Source organism: Neolamprologus brichardi, chromosome 9, assembly GCF_056152115.1.
Source record: "Neolamprologus brichardi isolate AB-2024 chromosome 9, ASM5615211v1, whole genome shotgun sequence".
NCBI classification, from domain to species: domain Eukaryota; kingdom Metazoa; phylum Chordata; class Actinopteri; order Cichliformes; family Cichlidae; genus Neolamprologus; species Neolamprologus brichardi.
This window is the reverse complement of record NC_142112.1, coordinates 22666048-22684248: the sequence shown is the minus strand read 5'-3', so window position 1 is coordinate 22684248 and position 18201 is coordinate 22666048. Positions and strand designations below refer to the sequence as shown.

The 18201-nt window shown below is 39.7% G+C and overlaps 1 protein-coding gene across 5 annotated transcripts; it reads right to left on the bottom strand.

Moving 5' to 3' along the window:
* Positions 1-229: 229 nt before the first annotated feature.
* On the bottom strand, positions 230-13025 carry mybl1 (MYB proto-oncogene like 1). 5 transcript variants are annotated; one of them, XM_035909468.2, is made up of 16 exons: positions 12657-13025; positions 10251-10350; positions 9974-10045; positions 9759-9851; positions 8832-9052; positions 8552-8744; positions 7765-7839; positions 7364-7474; positions 6357-6596; positions 5872-6264; positions 5640-5779; positions 5442-5556; positions 5242-5358; positions 5048-5152; positions 4704-4913; positions 230-4599 (listed from the first exon to the last, which is right to left on the bottom strand). In XM_035909468.2, the coding sequence occupies exons 1-16, from the start codon at positions 12677-12679 to the stop codon at positions 4474-4476; spliced, it is 2334 nt and encodes a 777-aa protein (XP_035765361.2). In that variant the 5' UTR covers positions 12680-13025; the 3' UTR covers positions 230-4473. The 5 variants fall into 5 exon arrangements, with proteins under 5 accessions (XP_035765361.2, XP_006794643.2, XP_035765362.2 ...); XM_006794580.3 differs by having other exon boundaries at positions 4704-4898; XM_035909469.2 differs by having other exon boundaries at positions 5872-6246.
* Between the last annotated feature and the right edge of the window lie 5176 nt (positions 13026-18201).

The following is an 18201-nucleotide window of genomic DNA, read 5'->3' as shown; positions in this document are numbered from 1 at the left end:
TTTAAAAAGACAAAGAAAAAGCTTTCAGTGGCGTTAGTTTTTGGCAAGACGTCAGAGTGTCGCCATGCCCGCTGTGAGCGTGTCAGAAAAACTAAGCGATCATCAGAAATCTTTATTATGCAGAAAACAGCATGTAACGTATACTAATTTGCACAAAGGCGTTTTGGCAGTTGATGGCAAGTGAAAATGCAAACACAAGAAAGTCAGAATACCTTTAAAATTATCCAACAAATGCATTTATTTAGCCAAATTAAGTACATGGTTACAAAGACAGCCGGCAGGATTTCTATGGTACCTCGATTATGGTTTCAACTGAAAATGCTATATAGTATAACTCAAGTGTTACATGTGTGATTCTCCTGTAAATGAAAACAAAGTCCAGCATCTTGTGTACTGCTCATGCATAACTACAATAGTATATGACAGCTGCTACTATCCTGTACTTATATGTACTTAATTCCCTTGCAACCTATGATGTTACAATGTGTCGTTAACACACAAACAGATTATCTTGGTTTTAACAAATGGAATGTACAAACCAACACACAGAACATACGACACAAATATATACAGATTAGACAGATCTCAGCCACCAGATCCAAATATACAGTAAACATCTTACAAAGTTGTTTAGTCTGTTTTTTAGCGTTGTGTACCATGTTCTTCTGATCTTTCCACCTGATTTCCCTGACAAGATTCCCTTCTTATTCTCACTCAAATACTTAATGCAGGATAATCCAGATTATAGCCATTGCTGGATCCACTAAAGCAGATGATACAAGAAAAAAAAAATACATGTAGCTATAGTGTTACTTCACCAGATTATGGAGCTTTTTTTAAAGGATGGTTCAAGAGTGCATTTGTTCTTGTCCAGAAGGTGAAATGAGTGAGCAGAGAAACATGTGACATCTCACTCAAAGGTAGTTCAGCAGGATACAAGGAGACAATGGCTGCAGCAGAGATCACATCTGGATCTTGTACAGATTTTAATAAAAACAGAATGCAATGATTTGCAAATATTTTAAGCCCTATATTTAGTTTAAAATGTCACAAAGGTGACATGACAAAAAAATGTAAATAGAAAGATTTGCGCTTATTTTGAACTTGATGTCAACAAGGTGTTTCAAACCAGCTTAAATACTAATACTACATTAGAAAGAACCTAATTAGGTTCATTGTAGTGACTATAGTGACCAAGGCAAATTAGGGAGGCATCCTTCACTTAGTGAGACTGTGTGGGCTAATAGTTCAGTAATAAATGTGATGTCTCCAGAGGACATCAGTGAAGCTGACACTGAAACTAAAATGAAACATCTGACAACCATTTTCAGTGAAAGGCTTCTTGCAGTTGCCCACATTGTATGTAATAAAAAATGGCATTCAAAGTAAAAATAGAAAAAAAAAAAAATCTAACAATATCCAGAAATACAGCTGCCTTGGCCAAGCTCATTTAAAACGGACTTGGATGAAGAGAAAAACTGTCCTGCGGTCTGACCAATCACAATCTGTAATTCATCTCTGACATCGTGGACAATGTGTTGTCCGGGCTAAAAAAGGGAGACGGATCAATCAACTTGTTATGAGTGTCCAGCTCTAAAAGCCAGATGATATTCGGTTGCATTGTGCACACTGCACGGCTGATATGCGCTTTAATGCTCGGTGATATTGCTCCAAAGAAAGGGGTGAAGAAAGCAGGTGCTAAACTGTCCTGCCCAGCGTTCGGACATGTCATAAAGAAATTAAAAATATGACAAAGAAGACTAGTAGCTGGTGACCACTGAAATCTAAAAATGGGAAAGCATTTTGCTTTGAGACTAGTGCAACTGCCTTCCTCATAGTGTTAAAAAAGCAGTAGTCAGTGGTTTTCACCTTATTTGAAACATATTACTGGCATCAGTATCAAAACATAACATCCAATGACATCTTTGCACTATTTCCAATTAAATATAGGGTTTTAGCAACATATTGCATTCTGCACAGCAGCCCAGCATTTTAGGAGACAGAGTTGTAATAACATATGTATTGACCAATATGTATTTTGTGTTTTAGCTCAAAGCCATCTGTCTAAAAATACAAGGTTTTGACGTAGTGCATTTTAAATACACCTTTTGCAGCAAAACAGGAGAAAAGAACATGTGTAAATAAAGCAGCATGATCTTAACATCAGCATTCACTTCAAACATGAGGAAACACCCATCTAACACATACACACACGAAAAAAGGTAAGAACAGGAGCTACATTATGAGAATGAACATTTACATTTAAACAAAGAGGAAAAAAAGTGCAATTAGTCTATGATTAGAGGTCAGAAATGGAGTCCCGCTACCTACATACATCCTATCTATATTTTACAAAATCACACGTACAACTATGCAAAGGTTATTTGCTAGCTCTCGCCTAATCAGGAGAAGAAATTAACATTAAATCAGTTGCAGTGCTTGTTCTTCTAGCTTGGAGAAATGAAAACTGAATGGTTGCCCAATCCTAATTTTGAAAGAAAAAAAAGACAATATAATTTCTCAATAATTTCTCTTAAATGTTTTCTTTTAGAAATAAATAAATTAGTAGACATTAAATAAATAAAACCTACAGCCCTCACATAAAACCTAAATCCTTCTCCAACAAAATGCTTGTTGCTGAGCACTAATGATACGAACGTCTGACCAAAACAATGGCGGCCATTCATTCCCTAATAGAGAACTGCTTTAGAGCAAGTGAGAGTTTTTAGGCTGTTGTGGCAGCAAGATTAAACTTCTTCGAAACTCACGGTGTCCGATTTATATTAATATCTAAGCCTTAGAGCTGTCCGATAATAAATAAAACAAACAAAAATAAACATTAAGGTACCCTTCCATTTTTGAGGTTCTTTCACATGTACATTGCAATGAAATACATTCAACCGATGTCTCCACCGACTCTATGGCCTTGGAAAGGAAACGCTGTGTTATAAAAGGAATCAAATAATAATAAAAAAATACCATCACAAGTGCTATCCAGTTTGCCCTCGAAAATACTGCTCCTTTCTCAGCAGCAAAGTCAACTCAATAGTGCAATACTGACAGCTTCCTATTTCCATCCTAAAAACTGGCAATTGGCATTCCTCCTTAACATAACACTGCTGTCACAAAAAACATGTAAGTGCATTTTTTTCTCATTTAAAAATCAATAGTAACATTACACACTCACCAGCCACTTTGTTAGGTACACCTTCCTAATATGGGATTAGACCCTCTTTTGGCTTCAGAACTGTCTTAATTCTTCATGGCGCAGATTCAACGAGGTGCTGGAAACTTTCCTGAGAGATTTTGATCCTTATTGACATGATAGCAACACATAGTTGCTGCAGATTTTCAGCTACATCCCAAAGGTGACTGGATCTGACGGGGTCTGTTGTCTGTGGATCCCATTTGAGTACAGGAAGGCAGGATGGATGCATGATTTCATGTTGTTTACTCCAAATTCTGACCCTACCATCTGAATATTGAGACTCGTCAGACCAGGCAAGATTTTTCCAATCTTATTTTGTACAGTTTCAGGGAGCCTGTGTGAATTAAAGCCTCAGTTTCCTGTTATTAGCTGACAGGAGTGGCATCTGGTATGGTCTTCTGCTGCTGTAGCCCCTCAGCTAAATCAGAGGTGCTCTTCTGCATATTTTGGTTATTTGAGTTACTTTTGCCTTCAGTCTGGCCATTTTTACCCATTTTGAATTTTGTATCTGTAAAACCTAGAGAAGGTAGTGATGGAAAATCCCAGCAGATCAGCAATTTCTGAGCACCAACAACCATGCTGTGTTCAGTCACTTAAATCACCTTTCTTCCTCACTCCCATGCTTGGTGTAAACTTCACATCATATGATCATCTTGACAATATGATGTGCCTTGCGTTAATGAGCGGTCGAGCAGATATACCCAATAAAGTGGCCAGTGAATGAAGTCTGTACTGCGTCAGTTTACAACCCATGGCGTGATTTCATTGTACACGGGTGTCAGTAAAAAGCTACAAATGCTGCACATACGTGTTTTCTTTATCTGCTAACAGCAGTGGGGCAGTTTAGTAAAAACATGCAGGAGGAGATAAACAATGAGTAGCGCTACATCTTATAATGTCTTTCATGTCTTTAAACAATATATTAATAATATACAACTCAGAAGCAGCCGCTGCTGGTGATACACACTATTTCTGCAGCCTACTCTATGTGCAGGTTGATTAAAAGAAAAAGCCTTTTTGTATGTGTACAAAACTGCTGATGACTGCTGGCAAAATCAAATGCAGGCCAAACAGAGAACACTTTGGGCAGTTACCTCAAAATGTGTTGAGAACAAAACCTCTGTATGGACGTCACTGGCAGTGCACTTCTGCTTCAGAAGAAAAATAAAACAATTCGTCTTCACTGGATTGTCTCTTACAAGATTCAGTGGAGGTTTTAGTTGTCGGACAGATGTAGTGCTGCCTGCGTAGTCGAGGGGACGGCTTTAAAGCACAAGCGCCCTTGAGACAGAGGTGGACGGTGGGTAGGGATTCAGGTACTGACGAGCCTGTTCTGTCATGATCAGTTGGTCTTGCGTCTTTCCATAAACCACTGCTTCCCACTCACTCACCTGCACAGAAGGTGATCAGTGGTTAGTGTGATTGTCTGTTTCTACCCTTTTCACAGCATTAACTACACATTGACATTAATGACAGTTGCTTTGTTTCGTCATACCTGTGCAGTGTTGTGTTTCGTTGCTTTGTTAGAAGTCGGAAGCTTCTTCGTCCGAGGGCTAGTAAAGTGTTGAGTATGAACGGCGACTCCTAATGAGAGCTCATCTTTCCCGGAAGTCACAGAATGGCCACACTCGTCTCTCTCGGAGATCGGAGAAACCAATGAAGAGCTTGTCAGTAGACCTTCATCTGACACCTGTAATATTGCATTCTTTGAATGGTGCGGGTTTTAAGAAAGCAGTAGATTAAGAGTAATAGTAATTACATGGTATTTATAAAAATACTTTTACTTGGAAAGGGCTCCAGGACCTGAAGCTGATTTGTAGTGTGGTCAGAGAGGCTTACCTGTGCATCGCCGAGCTGGTCTTGGAAAAGTTGAGTATTAATGCTTTCTTTGCCCCAAGGGTCCAGGACAAGAGACTTGCGCACTTTTCTAGCTGGGCCATCCATCTAATTTTGAAGCATCAAAATGAAATAAAATTATTTCTTAGTTTTTTGATGAGGTGTTGAGGTCATAAAGGTTGTATTTCGTGACTTACATTATGTTTCCACACTCTGTAATCTGGCTGTAAGTCTGCTCTGTTGAAGATGTCTGTTCCTGTCTCTTGTTTTAGAACTTCTCGGATGTCTTCTTCGAGAAAGGCCAAAGGCTGTGGCTGCAAAACAAAAATGGATGAGTATAACCACAAAAAAGGCAGCAATATGTTCACCTGCTTGCACCAGAATTTGGCAAATTTACCTCTCTCTTTAGTGGCCCGTGCATTTTCTCCTGGGCAGCCAAAGCATTTTTGAAAGGAGTGGGTGTCCTCGGAGTTGGAGTCATGACTGTTTTGCAGAATTTAGGAGTCCTGGAACTACAGATTTGTAATTGTGATTACACTAGTTGTCTGCATGCAAAAAGATCTTCTGATATACTGCTTACAGCCGATTCATTTACCCATCATTCTCTTTCTGGTGTTTAGGTGTGGTATCTTTTTGAAGGGGTGTGTTGAGCAGACACCTCTGACCGCACACAGGAGTTGAGGTGAGGGCGGGGTTTTCCAGATTGAGATGCTCTGGCACTGATATGTTGCAGAACTGAGGAGAATGAAGACATGGCATATTAGTCAAATCACTGCATCAGCTGTAATGGGAAGATGTTCTCTGAAGTAAAATATTAAGATAATTACTCGTGACGGGGTAAATGGCAGTGTCTTTATAGGTGTTTTCTTGGGAGAATTTGAAATATTTTCCAAGAAGGAAGAGCAAGTCTTGTCACACAAAGGAGATGGTTCCCCCCTCTCTCTTCTCCTCTTCCTCCCAGTGGAAGCCTGGGTGGGTTTGGATGAGTTAATGGGAGTCAGGGATGTAAGATCTCCCACACCAAATGGAGCACAGTTCTTGTCTTGGCCTAAGTCGGTAGTGGCAGCGTTGACTGGGTAATTCACTGAATTGTACATGGTGCTCTCTTGCAAGATAGTGCTATAGGCTGCCTGGTTGTGCCTGGACGGCGTCGCCGTCTCTGACAAATCAAAACTGGCCACTTCGTTCCATGCGACAGGATCCTGCAGAGCAAAACACATCTACAGTAGATCTTTAATACATTCACAATATTTGGCCAACAAATTTACACAGAGTTATGTTTGTTCTGTGTTCATCTCCATCTGTTACTCACTGAATCAATAAGCTCCATGGTCTCTGCAAATTCTGGTATAGTCTGCAGGGTGGACAGCACTGTGCTGGCCTCTACAGCCAGGAACTTGCTGGGCGAGACAGGAAGCGGTGCTGGAGCTCCCTGCGGGATCTCAGGGCCCTTCCAGGGTCTTCTCTCTGCTTGTTCTTCCAGGCTACTGCTACTTGTGGTTAACGTGTCATCTGACACACTGTCTGGCCATGCTGGGTACTGCTCCAAACTCTGAGATAGAGGGCAGCAGGGGACGGGTGGAGGTTAAAGACACTGCTGTTAGATCTTTGGCTCGTGCAGCAGGATGGTGTCTGATTTGATGGGTTTGGCAGATGTGGTGTAAAATTATTGCTAATTTGCACGAGTTTGGAAATTATGTGTAGGAAATGGTGGGAAAAAATTGTACAGTATAAAGTCGCTCACTGGAAAGAATGAATGTGAATGAAGTATGAAAACAATGTCAGTGCAGACAGAATAGAGACTGAGAAAGCTTTAGTCAGAACCAAACTGCGGGCTAAGTGTGGGTATGGTAGGATGGCAGGGAGTGAGGGCTGGAGGGGATGAGGGGGCGGGATCAAGTTTAAAACTAAAATAATGGGCGAGGTGAGGGGTGGGAGCTAGGGGGACTACCAAGCACAGCTTCAGGCCAGTCTGAGTAAGTGGCGAGAAGGGGAAAGTAGTTACTATTGCAACACTACAGCAAACAGGCTACAGACACGCATACATGCCCCCATTCTTGTTTTAGAATATATACACTGCAAAAAGTTCATTAATGAAGGCCAGTTAGAATCAAATGCCAGGATATTGGACTTAAATTAACTTTTCGATATCAATATATTGTTTTTTCAGATTATGTAACTCGCTGTTTATTTCACTTTGACGTGAAGACATATTTAATATAAATATGAGCCTTTTTACAGTGTATGTACTGTAAGCTATTAACACACGCAGGCTATGCTGACTAAGAATGCTAACACACATTCAGTGTGTGTTCTTACACATGAACCTCTGCACTGCACTTGTTGGTGGACTTCACTCTCTGCTGACATAAGCAGCAGTTCAAGCTCCTTAATTCTTTGCTCTCTGTCAGGATCATCCAGGCAGGATGGCTGGAATAAACAAACATCACGGAGGAAGAGGAGGCGAAAGGAAAAGAGGAAAGAGTTACGAGAGTTAAGAAAATCAGGAAAACAAGACATAAACATAAAAACACTGCAACAACAGCACTGACATCGCACACCCTTTCAGTTGTATTTTGTGTTAGGAGAAAAAACAGGACGTTCAAGTTTTTGATTTGAGCTCCAGAGTTAGCAATCACAAGTACTACAGAAAGACCAGAAAATAAAGAAGTCAGACGTTTTCCCCACTAGCATGCAAAGAAACCTCATAAAAGACTCACTGATATGAAGCTTGAATTTTCAGGAAGACTGTCCATCATGTGCCCACCATGAGGCTCAAATGGAAAACCACCCATCTGCAAACAGAGCATTACACTTAGCTCAAATCAATTGTATCTATATAGCACCAAATCACAACAGCAGTCGCCTCATTGTGCTTTATATTGTAAGGTAAAGATTATAATAATACAGAGAACACACAAACAATAACATGTCTCTTTATGAGCAAGCACTTGGCAACAGTGGGAAGGAAAAACTCCTTTTTAACAGGAAGAAACATCTGGCAGATCCAGACTCAGGGACGGGCGGCCATCTGCCGTGACAGGTTGAGGGTGAGGGGAGGAAAACAAGACAAAAGACACACTGTTGAAGTGCAGTGGTGTATAAACACATAGAGGGGAAGGTGAGTGAAGAAGAAACAGTGCATCATAGGAGCCTAAGTCTTTTTCAGCATAACTAAGGGAGGATTCAGGGTCACCTGATCCAGACCTAACAATATGCTTTATCAAAAAGGAAAGTTTTAAGCCTGATTTTAAAAGTAGAGATGTCTGTCCGCCGAATCCAAACTGGGAGCTGGTTCCACAGGAAAGGGGCCTGAAAGCTGAAGGCTCTGCCTCTCATTCTACTTTTAAATATCACAAGCCCACAGTCTGAGAATGAAGAGATCGATTGGGGTGGCACGGTACTATGAGTTTTTTACAATTAAATGGGCCCTGATTATAAATGTTGTATTTGAGGTGAAGGATGTTTTAAGTAAGAGGACAAATGAAACAAAGACTGAGGATGGACCTGGTTTGATGCTGTCATAGCCACAGGGCTGCGGTCACAGTGCTGGGGCTCTGTTGGAGTTGCAGGACACTGCCTGTTGTGGCGTCTCTTCCCATTAGCAGAGGAAGTCTTGCAGCCATCTTGCAGGTACCCCTCATGCTCCACTTTTCTCTTCATGGTGGAATTCCAGTGGTTCTTGATGGAGTTGTCCGTTCTGTTAGGGGATAGCATTGCTAGTTTGACTCACTTACATTACTTAGACAGGAAGCACAAACAGACAGTGTGTGACGCACTACACTACCGTCCAGGAAGAAGCTTAGAGATCTCAGCCCAGCGGTTGCCAAGGCGTTTGTGGGCTTCATAGATGATTCGATCCTCTTCCTGAGTCCATGAAGACTTCTTAACTTCTGGGTTGAGGTGGTTGTGCCAGCGTTCACGGCACTGCTTTCCGATTCTTCCCTGGAGGTGCTTCGCAATCACTGACCAGCGCTTGGGACCATATTTATGTACGAGGTCAATAACCTGCATAAACACCACCACGTGGAGGATATTCAGTAGAAGCACAAGTAAATAAATTCATGAATTTATGTATGAATGGGGTAGGGCCCTAATTAATTCTGCCAGACTATAAACTTGTTCAAAGAGTTCAGATTTCTAAGAGAAGCAGTGCTGTTTAGAAACCTTCACTATAGCAACAGCAGAGCTTGTTTGGCTCTTTCCATCGAGGCTGAGAAATGTTGTGATGTCACTTTTGGCAGGCTAAGCTATAATTGTAAGATCTGTGTTTTTGTTATGATTCCAACATTTCGGAGGAATGACACACCATTCATGACATTCTTGAACAACAGTGATCCATTTAAGGAATGCATCGCTGGTCTAACAGCAGGAAAAGGTCTTCAAGCTTTGCTTTGTAGGAAAAAAAACTAATTAAAAAAGCGGCTGGCTGCTAAACCTCTTACTTGAAGAGACTGTTTTATTACAAATGACGTAGTGGAGAATTTACTTTAGAAAAAAAAGAAAAAAAAAACCTTCTTGGCGAGAAGTAAGCATGCACATGTGCACAGCCTGGTTATTCTGAAGCTAAAGGGTACATTACATATTGTGGCACTTGTCTTTGTATTGTGTGTTTTCAACCTGTCTAAACTGCTCTCTCCCCTCTCTGCCATATCATTTACCCATTTTGTCACCAATGTTTCTGCACAAAATAGGGATTCAGAGCTCATCTTACCTTTTGATCCTCCTCCTTTGTCCATGGTCCTTTCACTAGCTCTGGATTGAGCACCTTCTGCCAGCGGTGCTGACACTGGCCATCTGTCCTCCCCTGTGATAGAGATACACAAAGAGCAACACCTCATTACAGTAGTAACTGAAAGAGATAAACCAATATGGTGTAAAGTAGTAACATTTTTGTTCAATGAAATTACACAATCCAAATGTGCTTACTGGAAAAAGGGTAGCTATTAATTTCCAGGAGTCTGTTCCGTGCTGCTCAACAAGCTTTTTCAGCTTTTCATCCTGAAGAAAAAGAGAGATGGAAAAAAAGCAAATGATACAGAGCGCATGTAAGACGTCTTGTTCAGCATTTTCACATAAACACTGTTATACAGTTACCCTTAAAGATGTTTGCGAGGAGATAAAAGCAGAACATAACATGCAATGCCTCAAGTTAAATCTTTCCAACAAATTCCCAGCTCAGATGTCAGATCTCTGATAAACTTACCTCATCTCGTGACCACTTTACTTTGCACAGTGTCTTTTTATCTTTGCTCTTCTCTTTACTCTCTGGATCTGTGGACTGCAGCTCTTCATCCTCATCATTGCTAAAATATACGAGGCAGTAAAAGAAGAGCACATTTAGACCACAAATGGAGCCCAAGACTGAGGTATGAGGTCAGTGCCTATAAGCTAATATATTAGACATCAATACATGGACACCAAAGCTGTAAAAAGAAATTACTTGGGAATGGTGTAAGAAGCTTAACTATTACTACAGGATGAAGGCTCAGTGTAATTAAACGGTCTTGTGACCAAGTAGATTTGCCTACTCTTTGCTTTAACTTCATCTGAAAGAAATATAATCCCTGTTAAAAGAATTAGACTTTAGCAGTGAGTTATGCCAAGCTTTTTAGGGGCAGGATTGAGGAAAAGCAGCAGCATGTACCAAAAGCTGACCACAACTCTTTTGATGTCACAGCAAAATAAATAAGCAAATACATTAATAAAAGACAAATAAAAGCAAAACTAAAAGCATCAGTGGCCAATAAACAAGCCTTTGACACATCATATCAAAACTGAAGGCAACGTGTTCTTCACCAAACGATATCAGATTGGAAATGTATTGCACAACACTGACTCTGGACATTTTAGCTAACCAAACAAATGAATCAATGGGTTTGTTGATGCGGGGATCTCAGTGTGACTGTATTTTAGCATTAGGTCACAGGTCTTGAAGATGTAAAGACAGAAATAACATGTCAATTATAATTATGCACAATAAAGAACACAAAATAGAACTACTGATAATACAAAATGTCAGCACACTGCATTTCAAATTTTTTGCGTGCAAAAACCTGCTGCTGGGCACTAAAGTCTTTGCAGTACTGGAGCAGACTTTAACAAATGGAGGAGAAATTAAATTCCTGAACAGCCAGGCTTGTTGCCCTGTAGGAGACCTCTACAACCACACATGCACACACAGGGGGTTGGGGAGTGCTCTCTTGAGGTCTTGTATGAAAATGTGGATGAAAGGTCTTCCTTAGAGTGGAAACTTTAGTATACCAATTGAATTTTGGTATGGCCTGATTCCCTCACAAGAGGCAAGAGAAGTTTGCTGAAAAGGAAGGAGGGGCCTAAGGTGACTGGAGGAAAGGAGGGGTCTGCATCAACAGGCTCTTTCACTACCAGAGCTTTATAAGTGTGTGTGTGTGTCTTGATGAGGTGGAAGAGGTGTACTGGGGTGTGGTTAGGGGACTAACGGTCCAGTTCAAAAAAGTTTTTAAAAAAGGGGGTATACTTGCATAACCTCCTGGCATTTACTCATTTATTCACTTTGAAACTGAAGAATATAAAACTAATTCTAGGTGGCAAGTAAAAGAAGCACCATATTTATATTCAGTGTTTAATCCATTAGGAATACATCACCAGTCATAAGCAATGAATATGAAATAATAATATGAATATGAGGACTTTCTCTAAAATAAAATGTAACAAGCGTCGCCAAATAGTATACTGATCTACATCCAGTGTTCAAACAATCATGTTGCTGTTGAAGTTTATCCATATCTTAGAACATAATGAAAAATGCCCTTTATAGAGGCTCACAGACCAAGGTTACAATTTTAAGGTTTCCTATTTTCCAAAGTCTAAAGGTACCAGTCCAAACGATGCACGGGGCAGTACTATACTGTTCAAATATTCATACTTATTGGGATGGACTGAGAAAATGTGTAGTACTTTTAGCTTAAGCAATGACTATAATGTCTGATTAACAAAACTGATTGACATGAATAATTTTTAAACTAATTAACCCACATTTTTCACATGTTATACTTATACAGTCTAGAAGCTTTTTCTTCCATTGCCAGAAACCCAAGAGACTTAATGCAGAAATCTGTAATGTATAATTAGAGGACACGTGCTATCTGATGTGGAGTTTTTTAGTCTGTGGTTGTTTTTATTCTAAATATTCAGAAAAAGTGAATCTGAGCAGTAACGATGCATTAATCTGGCTGATTTGTCATTGTCTAGTAATGCGTTTTCAAGGATGATGCTGTTACATAACAGCTGTGTGAAACTGGCTGCCCGCCTCACATTCACAGAACATTATTTTGAATGCGAAACTTTCAGAAGCATTGCCACCCATTCAAATTAATGCACGTTTCAGGTTGTTTAAGCTATATCTGAAACGTGGATTTTACACTGTCTATACTTTTCATCGGGGTATGTTATTAACTATAGGTGCTATTCATTAACTACTTATTCATAAATCCCATAGGCAGACCTTATTACAGTGCAAGTGTGCAGGTGCACTTGCAGTATAAGCTGTTTATATGAGGCACGTCGTATTAACTGTACACAGGTGCATTGTGTCACGGGAACTGAATAATGAAACACTGCTGGCACCCACCTGCGTGATTTCACGTTGTCCATGACAGCTGGTAGGAGGACTGAAATTCTTCGTAGATGAACCTGTGCTTGGCAGCTCCCTAAAATCACTCTTTAATAGATGTGTATCCATAGAAAGCGTTGACAGTCATTGCAGGTTTCTTCGGGATCTGGCTAGCAGCGAGCTAACTAAAAGCACAGTTTGTAACATATACTTTCTCCGTACAAGTCATATTCACATCTTCCCAGAGAAAGGCGTTGCTATGTCCTCTTCAGATAAAGGCTGTCTTCAAATGCGGACTCGTAACATAAAAACTCGCTATGAAACTGAAGGTGGGCTACTTTTATTACTCGCCGTCCGGGCTGTTTCTATCATAATCTTTCTCTTCTGTACTTCTGTTTGGCGTTATGATTTTTGTCCATCCCGCCGATTCTCGCGCCCAGCCCTCTGCACAGGCGGCCTCCTCCCCGATTGGTCAGAAACGGGGCCGTGACGAGAGGAGTCGGTTCTCGAAACTGATAGGTCAAAAACGAGGACACACTCGCAAGTGATTGGTTAAAAATTTGCAAGCAGTTCTTTCATTGGTTGAGAATCTCAGGAGGCGAGTGTTATAGCAGACAACAGTGTTGTCACCTCTTTCAGCAAAATGGGTCTTTTCATTATGACTGCGGTGGCTAAAAGTGGGTTTCGGGACTTTCTGGGGGCCCTTTGGGGACTTTCAGAGGGTTCTGAGGCACACAGCACAATGAAAGCGCAAAAGGCTGCATCATCTGCGCCTTTGTGCCATCTATACCTTCAGGTGATTTCATTTGCGCTGATGTGATTCATTACTATGGTATATTTATTATTATAATTTGCATCTTATATAAGGAGAGCAGCAAAACAGTACAGTAAAAATTGGCGTTCCACGAGCAGCTCTAAAAACGGTGTTTTGCTGGCATCTTGTGGACAAAACTTAGGATGTCGACATACTGCTTGCAGATTTCACTCATATAAAAGTCTTTCATATCAGCTCTGAAAATATGGTGTTCTCGCTGTAATGTTGCTCTATACTAGGCTTATTCGGATTTTTACTTTTGCAGTACAAAAAATATGGTTTTCAGCTACAAAGAAAGAGAAGAGTTTAAAACATACTTTTTAAACATATTTATCAATTATTTATATTTAGCAACACAGAGATGCTGCCTCGGGAGATTTTCAGTCAAAACGTAACTGTCCAAAGGGTTCCTTTGTCTCCACCTAGTGGCTAGTAGTATTTACTGCAAACCAGATTACCCATGAATACTGTTATTACCGACTTTTGTCGCAAACATGCACTTGCTTTATAATCAGCATTTGTTTTATTTTCCCATTTCCCATCTTCTCTGGCCTGGAAGCTTCATATTCAACATCCTTTGTCCATTATCCCGTTTAAAGAGACATAACTTACATTCTTTTCTCTCAGCAGTCTGATTTTCCTCTATTCTCTTAATGATCATCACTATACCCCAGCATGCATTTTTTTATAGATCATCTATTTATCATCTACTTTTCTGACGCTCTCTCTGATCTAAATTCTGCTTCGATCTGTATTACATGTATAGTTGTTGTACTGTACTTGTTGCAGTATCTGGATTTTCTGAAGATTTCAATTACAAAAGCGGACTTCCAATGATAAGCATGATGAATAAGCATGTGAGACGCAAAGGACATACTTATTTGAAACGTAATATAACACAAGACCTAAAAACATATTGCTTCACCTCCAATGCAACAATGAAAGTCCTTAAGGTATATTTATGTCAAAAAAAGATCATCAAGATGAGGCAAAAAAAGGGAAATCAATAAAATTAAAATTAGGTAGCAGATTTAAGTGTAAGCATGAATATATATATATTAAGTACTAGTTAGTCATTACAATAACTTAATAATTTTAAGATTGAGATCTCAAGTTGCAGTTACAGTTGAAAATATCACCCTGAACACGATGAAATGAATTTAACATTAAACAGCAGGTCAGAGGTGGCTTCAGTTTTCCTCAAGGTTATACTGTGGAGAAAAATGTCCAATTGTGTTCTTAAAGTCTCAGTCAGGGGCTTTAATTAGCAGTCGCTGAGCAAGAGCATCCTCACTGCAGCAATTTTTCGTGTGACAAGTCAGGCAGGGAAGCAGATGTTGCCTTGCTACAGTACATTACAAAACAACACAGGAATCAGAAACACGTTTCTATGTTTGACTTCATATTTGATTTCTGGGCTTGTTCTGTTCCGTGTGTTTTCTCGTGTAGTGTGTGCAATGAGGCTGTAGCATACTTCTTGGCCCTGACCTCAGAAAACCACAGAGAGGCGTGGACCAGCCTGCTGCTGTTCTTCCTTACCAAGGTGCTAAAGATCAGTGATGAAATGACAGGAAGTCAAAACACCCACTGATGCTTTGTTTTGTTTGTTTTTTTAATGTTTATTTATAAGATTTTAAGTTCAAAGTTACATAACGTCACACCAGACAAAGGACATAAGATTCAAAAACAATAACATTTAAGCACAGAAAAAAAAGAAAAAACAGAAACCAAACACAACAAAAAAAAACCCAAACAGGAAAACAGGAAAGAAAAGGAAAAAAAATAAAAACTAACTAACTAAATAAATAAATAAATAAATAAATAAATATACACCAGTTAGCCAGTACAAATCAAAAGTTCAAAAGAAACACCATTGTCCAAAGAAGATGATCTTCTGTGTGAGTTTAGACAGGCCAACAGAGAGTTCACCAAGACCAGAAGATGTGGGAAACATGTCCAGGAAGGAATCAGGGTCCGGCAGAGGTGCAGTTTCACACAAACACAAAGTGCAGTCAAATGGGTTAAAGTTTATGTTAAATTCCTATTAATATGATTGAGAAAAGGGCCCCAGATTTCGACAAACTTAAAATAGGTGTCAGCCAAACGATAACGAACCTCTTCAATATACAAACAAGCAATCCCACTGATGCTTTGTGAGTGACCTTTGTGCACACAGACAAGTCAGTCTGAGACGGTTACGTGTTACATGAACTTTTAGTATTTAAGAAACAAAATTAAACCAGCTAAATTAATTTTTTACTACTTTATATGTGTGCACATGTTCTGTTATGCAAACAGCATAAACATAGTACAGAGGAGAAAAACAAAACTGGTTTCCTGATTTGGAGATGTTAGGTTTTCTAAACTTATGTTGCAAAAGATTTTGCACAACTTTTTGTACAACACATCATCTGGCTTTCTAATCAGGATTAGTTACGTTTTTGAACTTAATTTAAAATGCTGAATTGCTGAATTAGAGTTGCAGCTGCTAGCTGTTTAATGTTTATTAATTATCAGCCAGGACAACATCATAGGAAATTCTTTATCATTTAATAACGAATGATATAAAATGTGTTTGTTCATCCACAAAATTTCACCATTACATTATAGACAGAAACAGTTGCTGTACATCTTCTTGCATCCATCCTCCTGTCACATTCCCTGTGCTTTACAGAGTCTGGCGTCTCTGTAGCAACCGTGTCCACAGTGACATACTTATACCAGAGCAGAGCCCGACAAACTTTACTCCACTTCACTACTAGGCCTTCTAAAGATCCATCACACGTTTGTTTAGGCAAATGGAACATTGGGAACATTTCTCCAAGTGGTGAAGATGGACGCATGAAGGGCATCTACTCTTAGGAACTGTTGTCCATTTTTGTGAACTTCCCTTGCCATCCATCCCCAAAGGTTCTCAGTTGGATTAAGATCAGGGGAAGATGCAGAATGGTCTAAAAGATTAAAGAGTGAAAGATTGTCCTGGAAGAAGTCCGTTGTCCTGCAGTCATTGTGCACTGTAACGTTGTCCTGTTTAAAAACCCAGTCTTTACCACACAGACGAGGGCCCTAAGTCATAAGGGATGCTTTCTGCAACATCTGGACATAGCCAGCGGCCATTTGATGCCCCTGCACCACCTGAAGCTCCATTGTTCCACTGAAGGAAAAAGTACCCCAAACCCATATGGTGCCCCTCCACTGTGGCACGTAGAAAAACTCTCAGGTGGCATCTGCTTGTCATGCCAGTAACGTTGGAAACCATCAGGACCATCAAGGTTACATTTTTTCTCATCAGAGAATAATACTTTCTTCCACCTTTCAGTGTCCCATGTTTGGTGCACTCTTGCAAAGTCCAAACGGTCAGTTCTGTGGTGTTCAAGGCGACGAGGCCTTTGAAGACTTTTTTTGTTTTTGACGCCCTTCAGTCTCAGATGCCATCTGATGGTTATGGGGCTGCAGTCAGCACCAGTAACAGCCTTAATTTGGGTCGAGGATCGTCCAATGACTTGACGGATAGCCATTTGGATCCTCTGGCTCAGTGCTGGTGAAATTTTGGGGGGGGTCTTCCACTTGACTTTTTTTGTTCTGTGATCCTCAGCAGTGATGGCACGCTTCAAGAGACCCTGCTTATGCAGTTCAACAACCCGGCCATGCTCAAAAAGGGAACGATTTTTTTGCCTTTACCATCAGAACGCCATGACAGTGTGACTACCTGACAGAAAATGACAGTGAATCCACATTTGTGCCCAGATTTGGCCTTTTAATAGCATGTGGTCTTAAATTTTTGATCAGCTGTAAAACAGCCTGTTTCAGTTTAAGTGTTGTTCCCAATAAATTGCATGCTCAAAAAAATGTTTTGTCTCACCCCCATTTTTTCATGTGGCATGTTGAAGCTCTACATGAAACTTGTTAAGATCTACAGATCTACATTGAAATCTACAAATATATGATTGTGGGATTTGTATAGAGTATTTGTGTACATCACATAAATGTTGTCAAGCACATACACATTACAATCATTGAAGTATTATAATATTATTGATTTTATTTCTTTTTATTATTTCTTTTAATTTTGCGTTACTTTTGTCAATTTGTGGCATAGGCCTACAAACTGAAAACTATTCACACTCATACAGATACAGTTTTGATTACTATCAAGATGACTTAAAGGACAGCCGATTTCAGCAACAACAAAAAAACTTTTTAAAAAAGTAAAAACTATTTACTTCTCACATTAGCTATTAAATATATGTAAATATTCAGTCAAAATGTAGATGTCAAACTTTTCTTTTTAAAATATTTACATTTAATGTTGGCTTAGCTCTTCAAATTTGTTGTGGAGAACACGACTGGGGCCTTTCTCTTGTATCAGCTCTGTCAGGTCTGACCTGGACTACAGTGTGTTTAGGTGTTGACCACAAAAGGTCAGACACAAAAGCACTGAAAGTTTAAATCACACTTTTTTGTTAAAAAGGATATTACCACATTTATGAAGCACTATATTCAATAATATGAACTAACAATATATTAATAATTGCATGTCACTATTATTAAATGATTCATAATTGAAATAATTCATTGTGGATAGTTGCTGGCCTTCAACTGTCTGAATACTGTTATAATTGTTGGGCTTCTGTTGCCTTCTTTCCTGTAGGTGGCGCTGTTGAACTGTTGGATTTCTCAATGCTGCGGTTCGTCAGAATAAGAGTAAATCCAGCTGTGCCAAGCAAACATGACCGGAAGTTTTTGTTA

Coding starts and splice junctions, on each gene's coding strand:
- mybl1 (XM_035909468.2), bottom strand. CDS start 12,679: ATGGACAACGTGAAATCACGCAG. Junction 6,597..7,363: donor TGCAGTGCAGAGGTTCATGT/GTAAGAACACAC, acceptor CCTCTATCTCAG/AGTTTGGAGCAGTACCCAGC. Junction 6,265..6,356: donor CCATGGAGCTTATTGATTCA/GTGAGTAACAGA, acceptor GATCTACTGTAG/ATGTGTTTTGCTCTGCAGGA.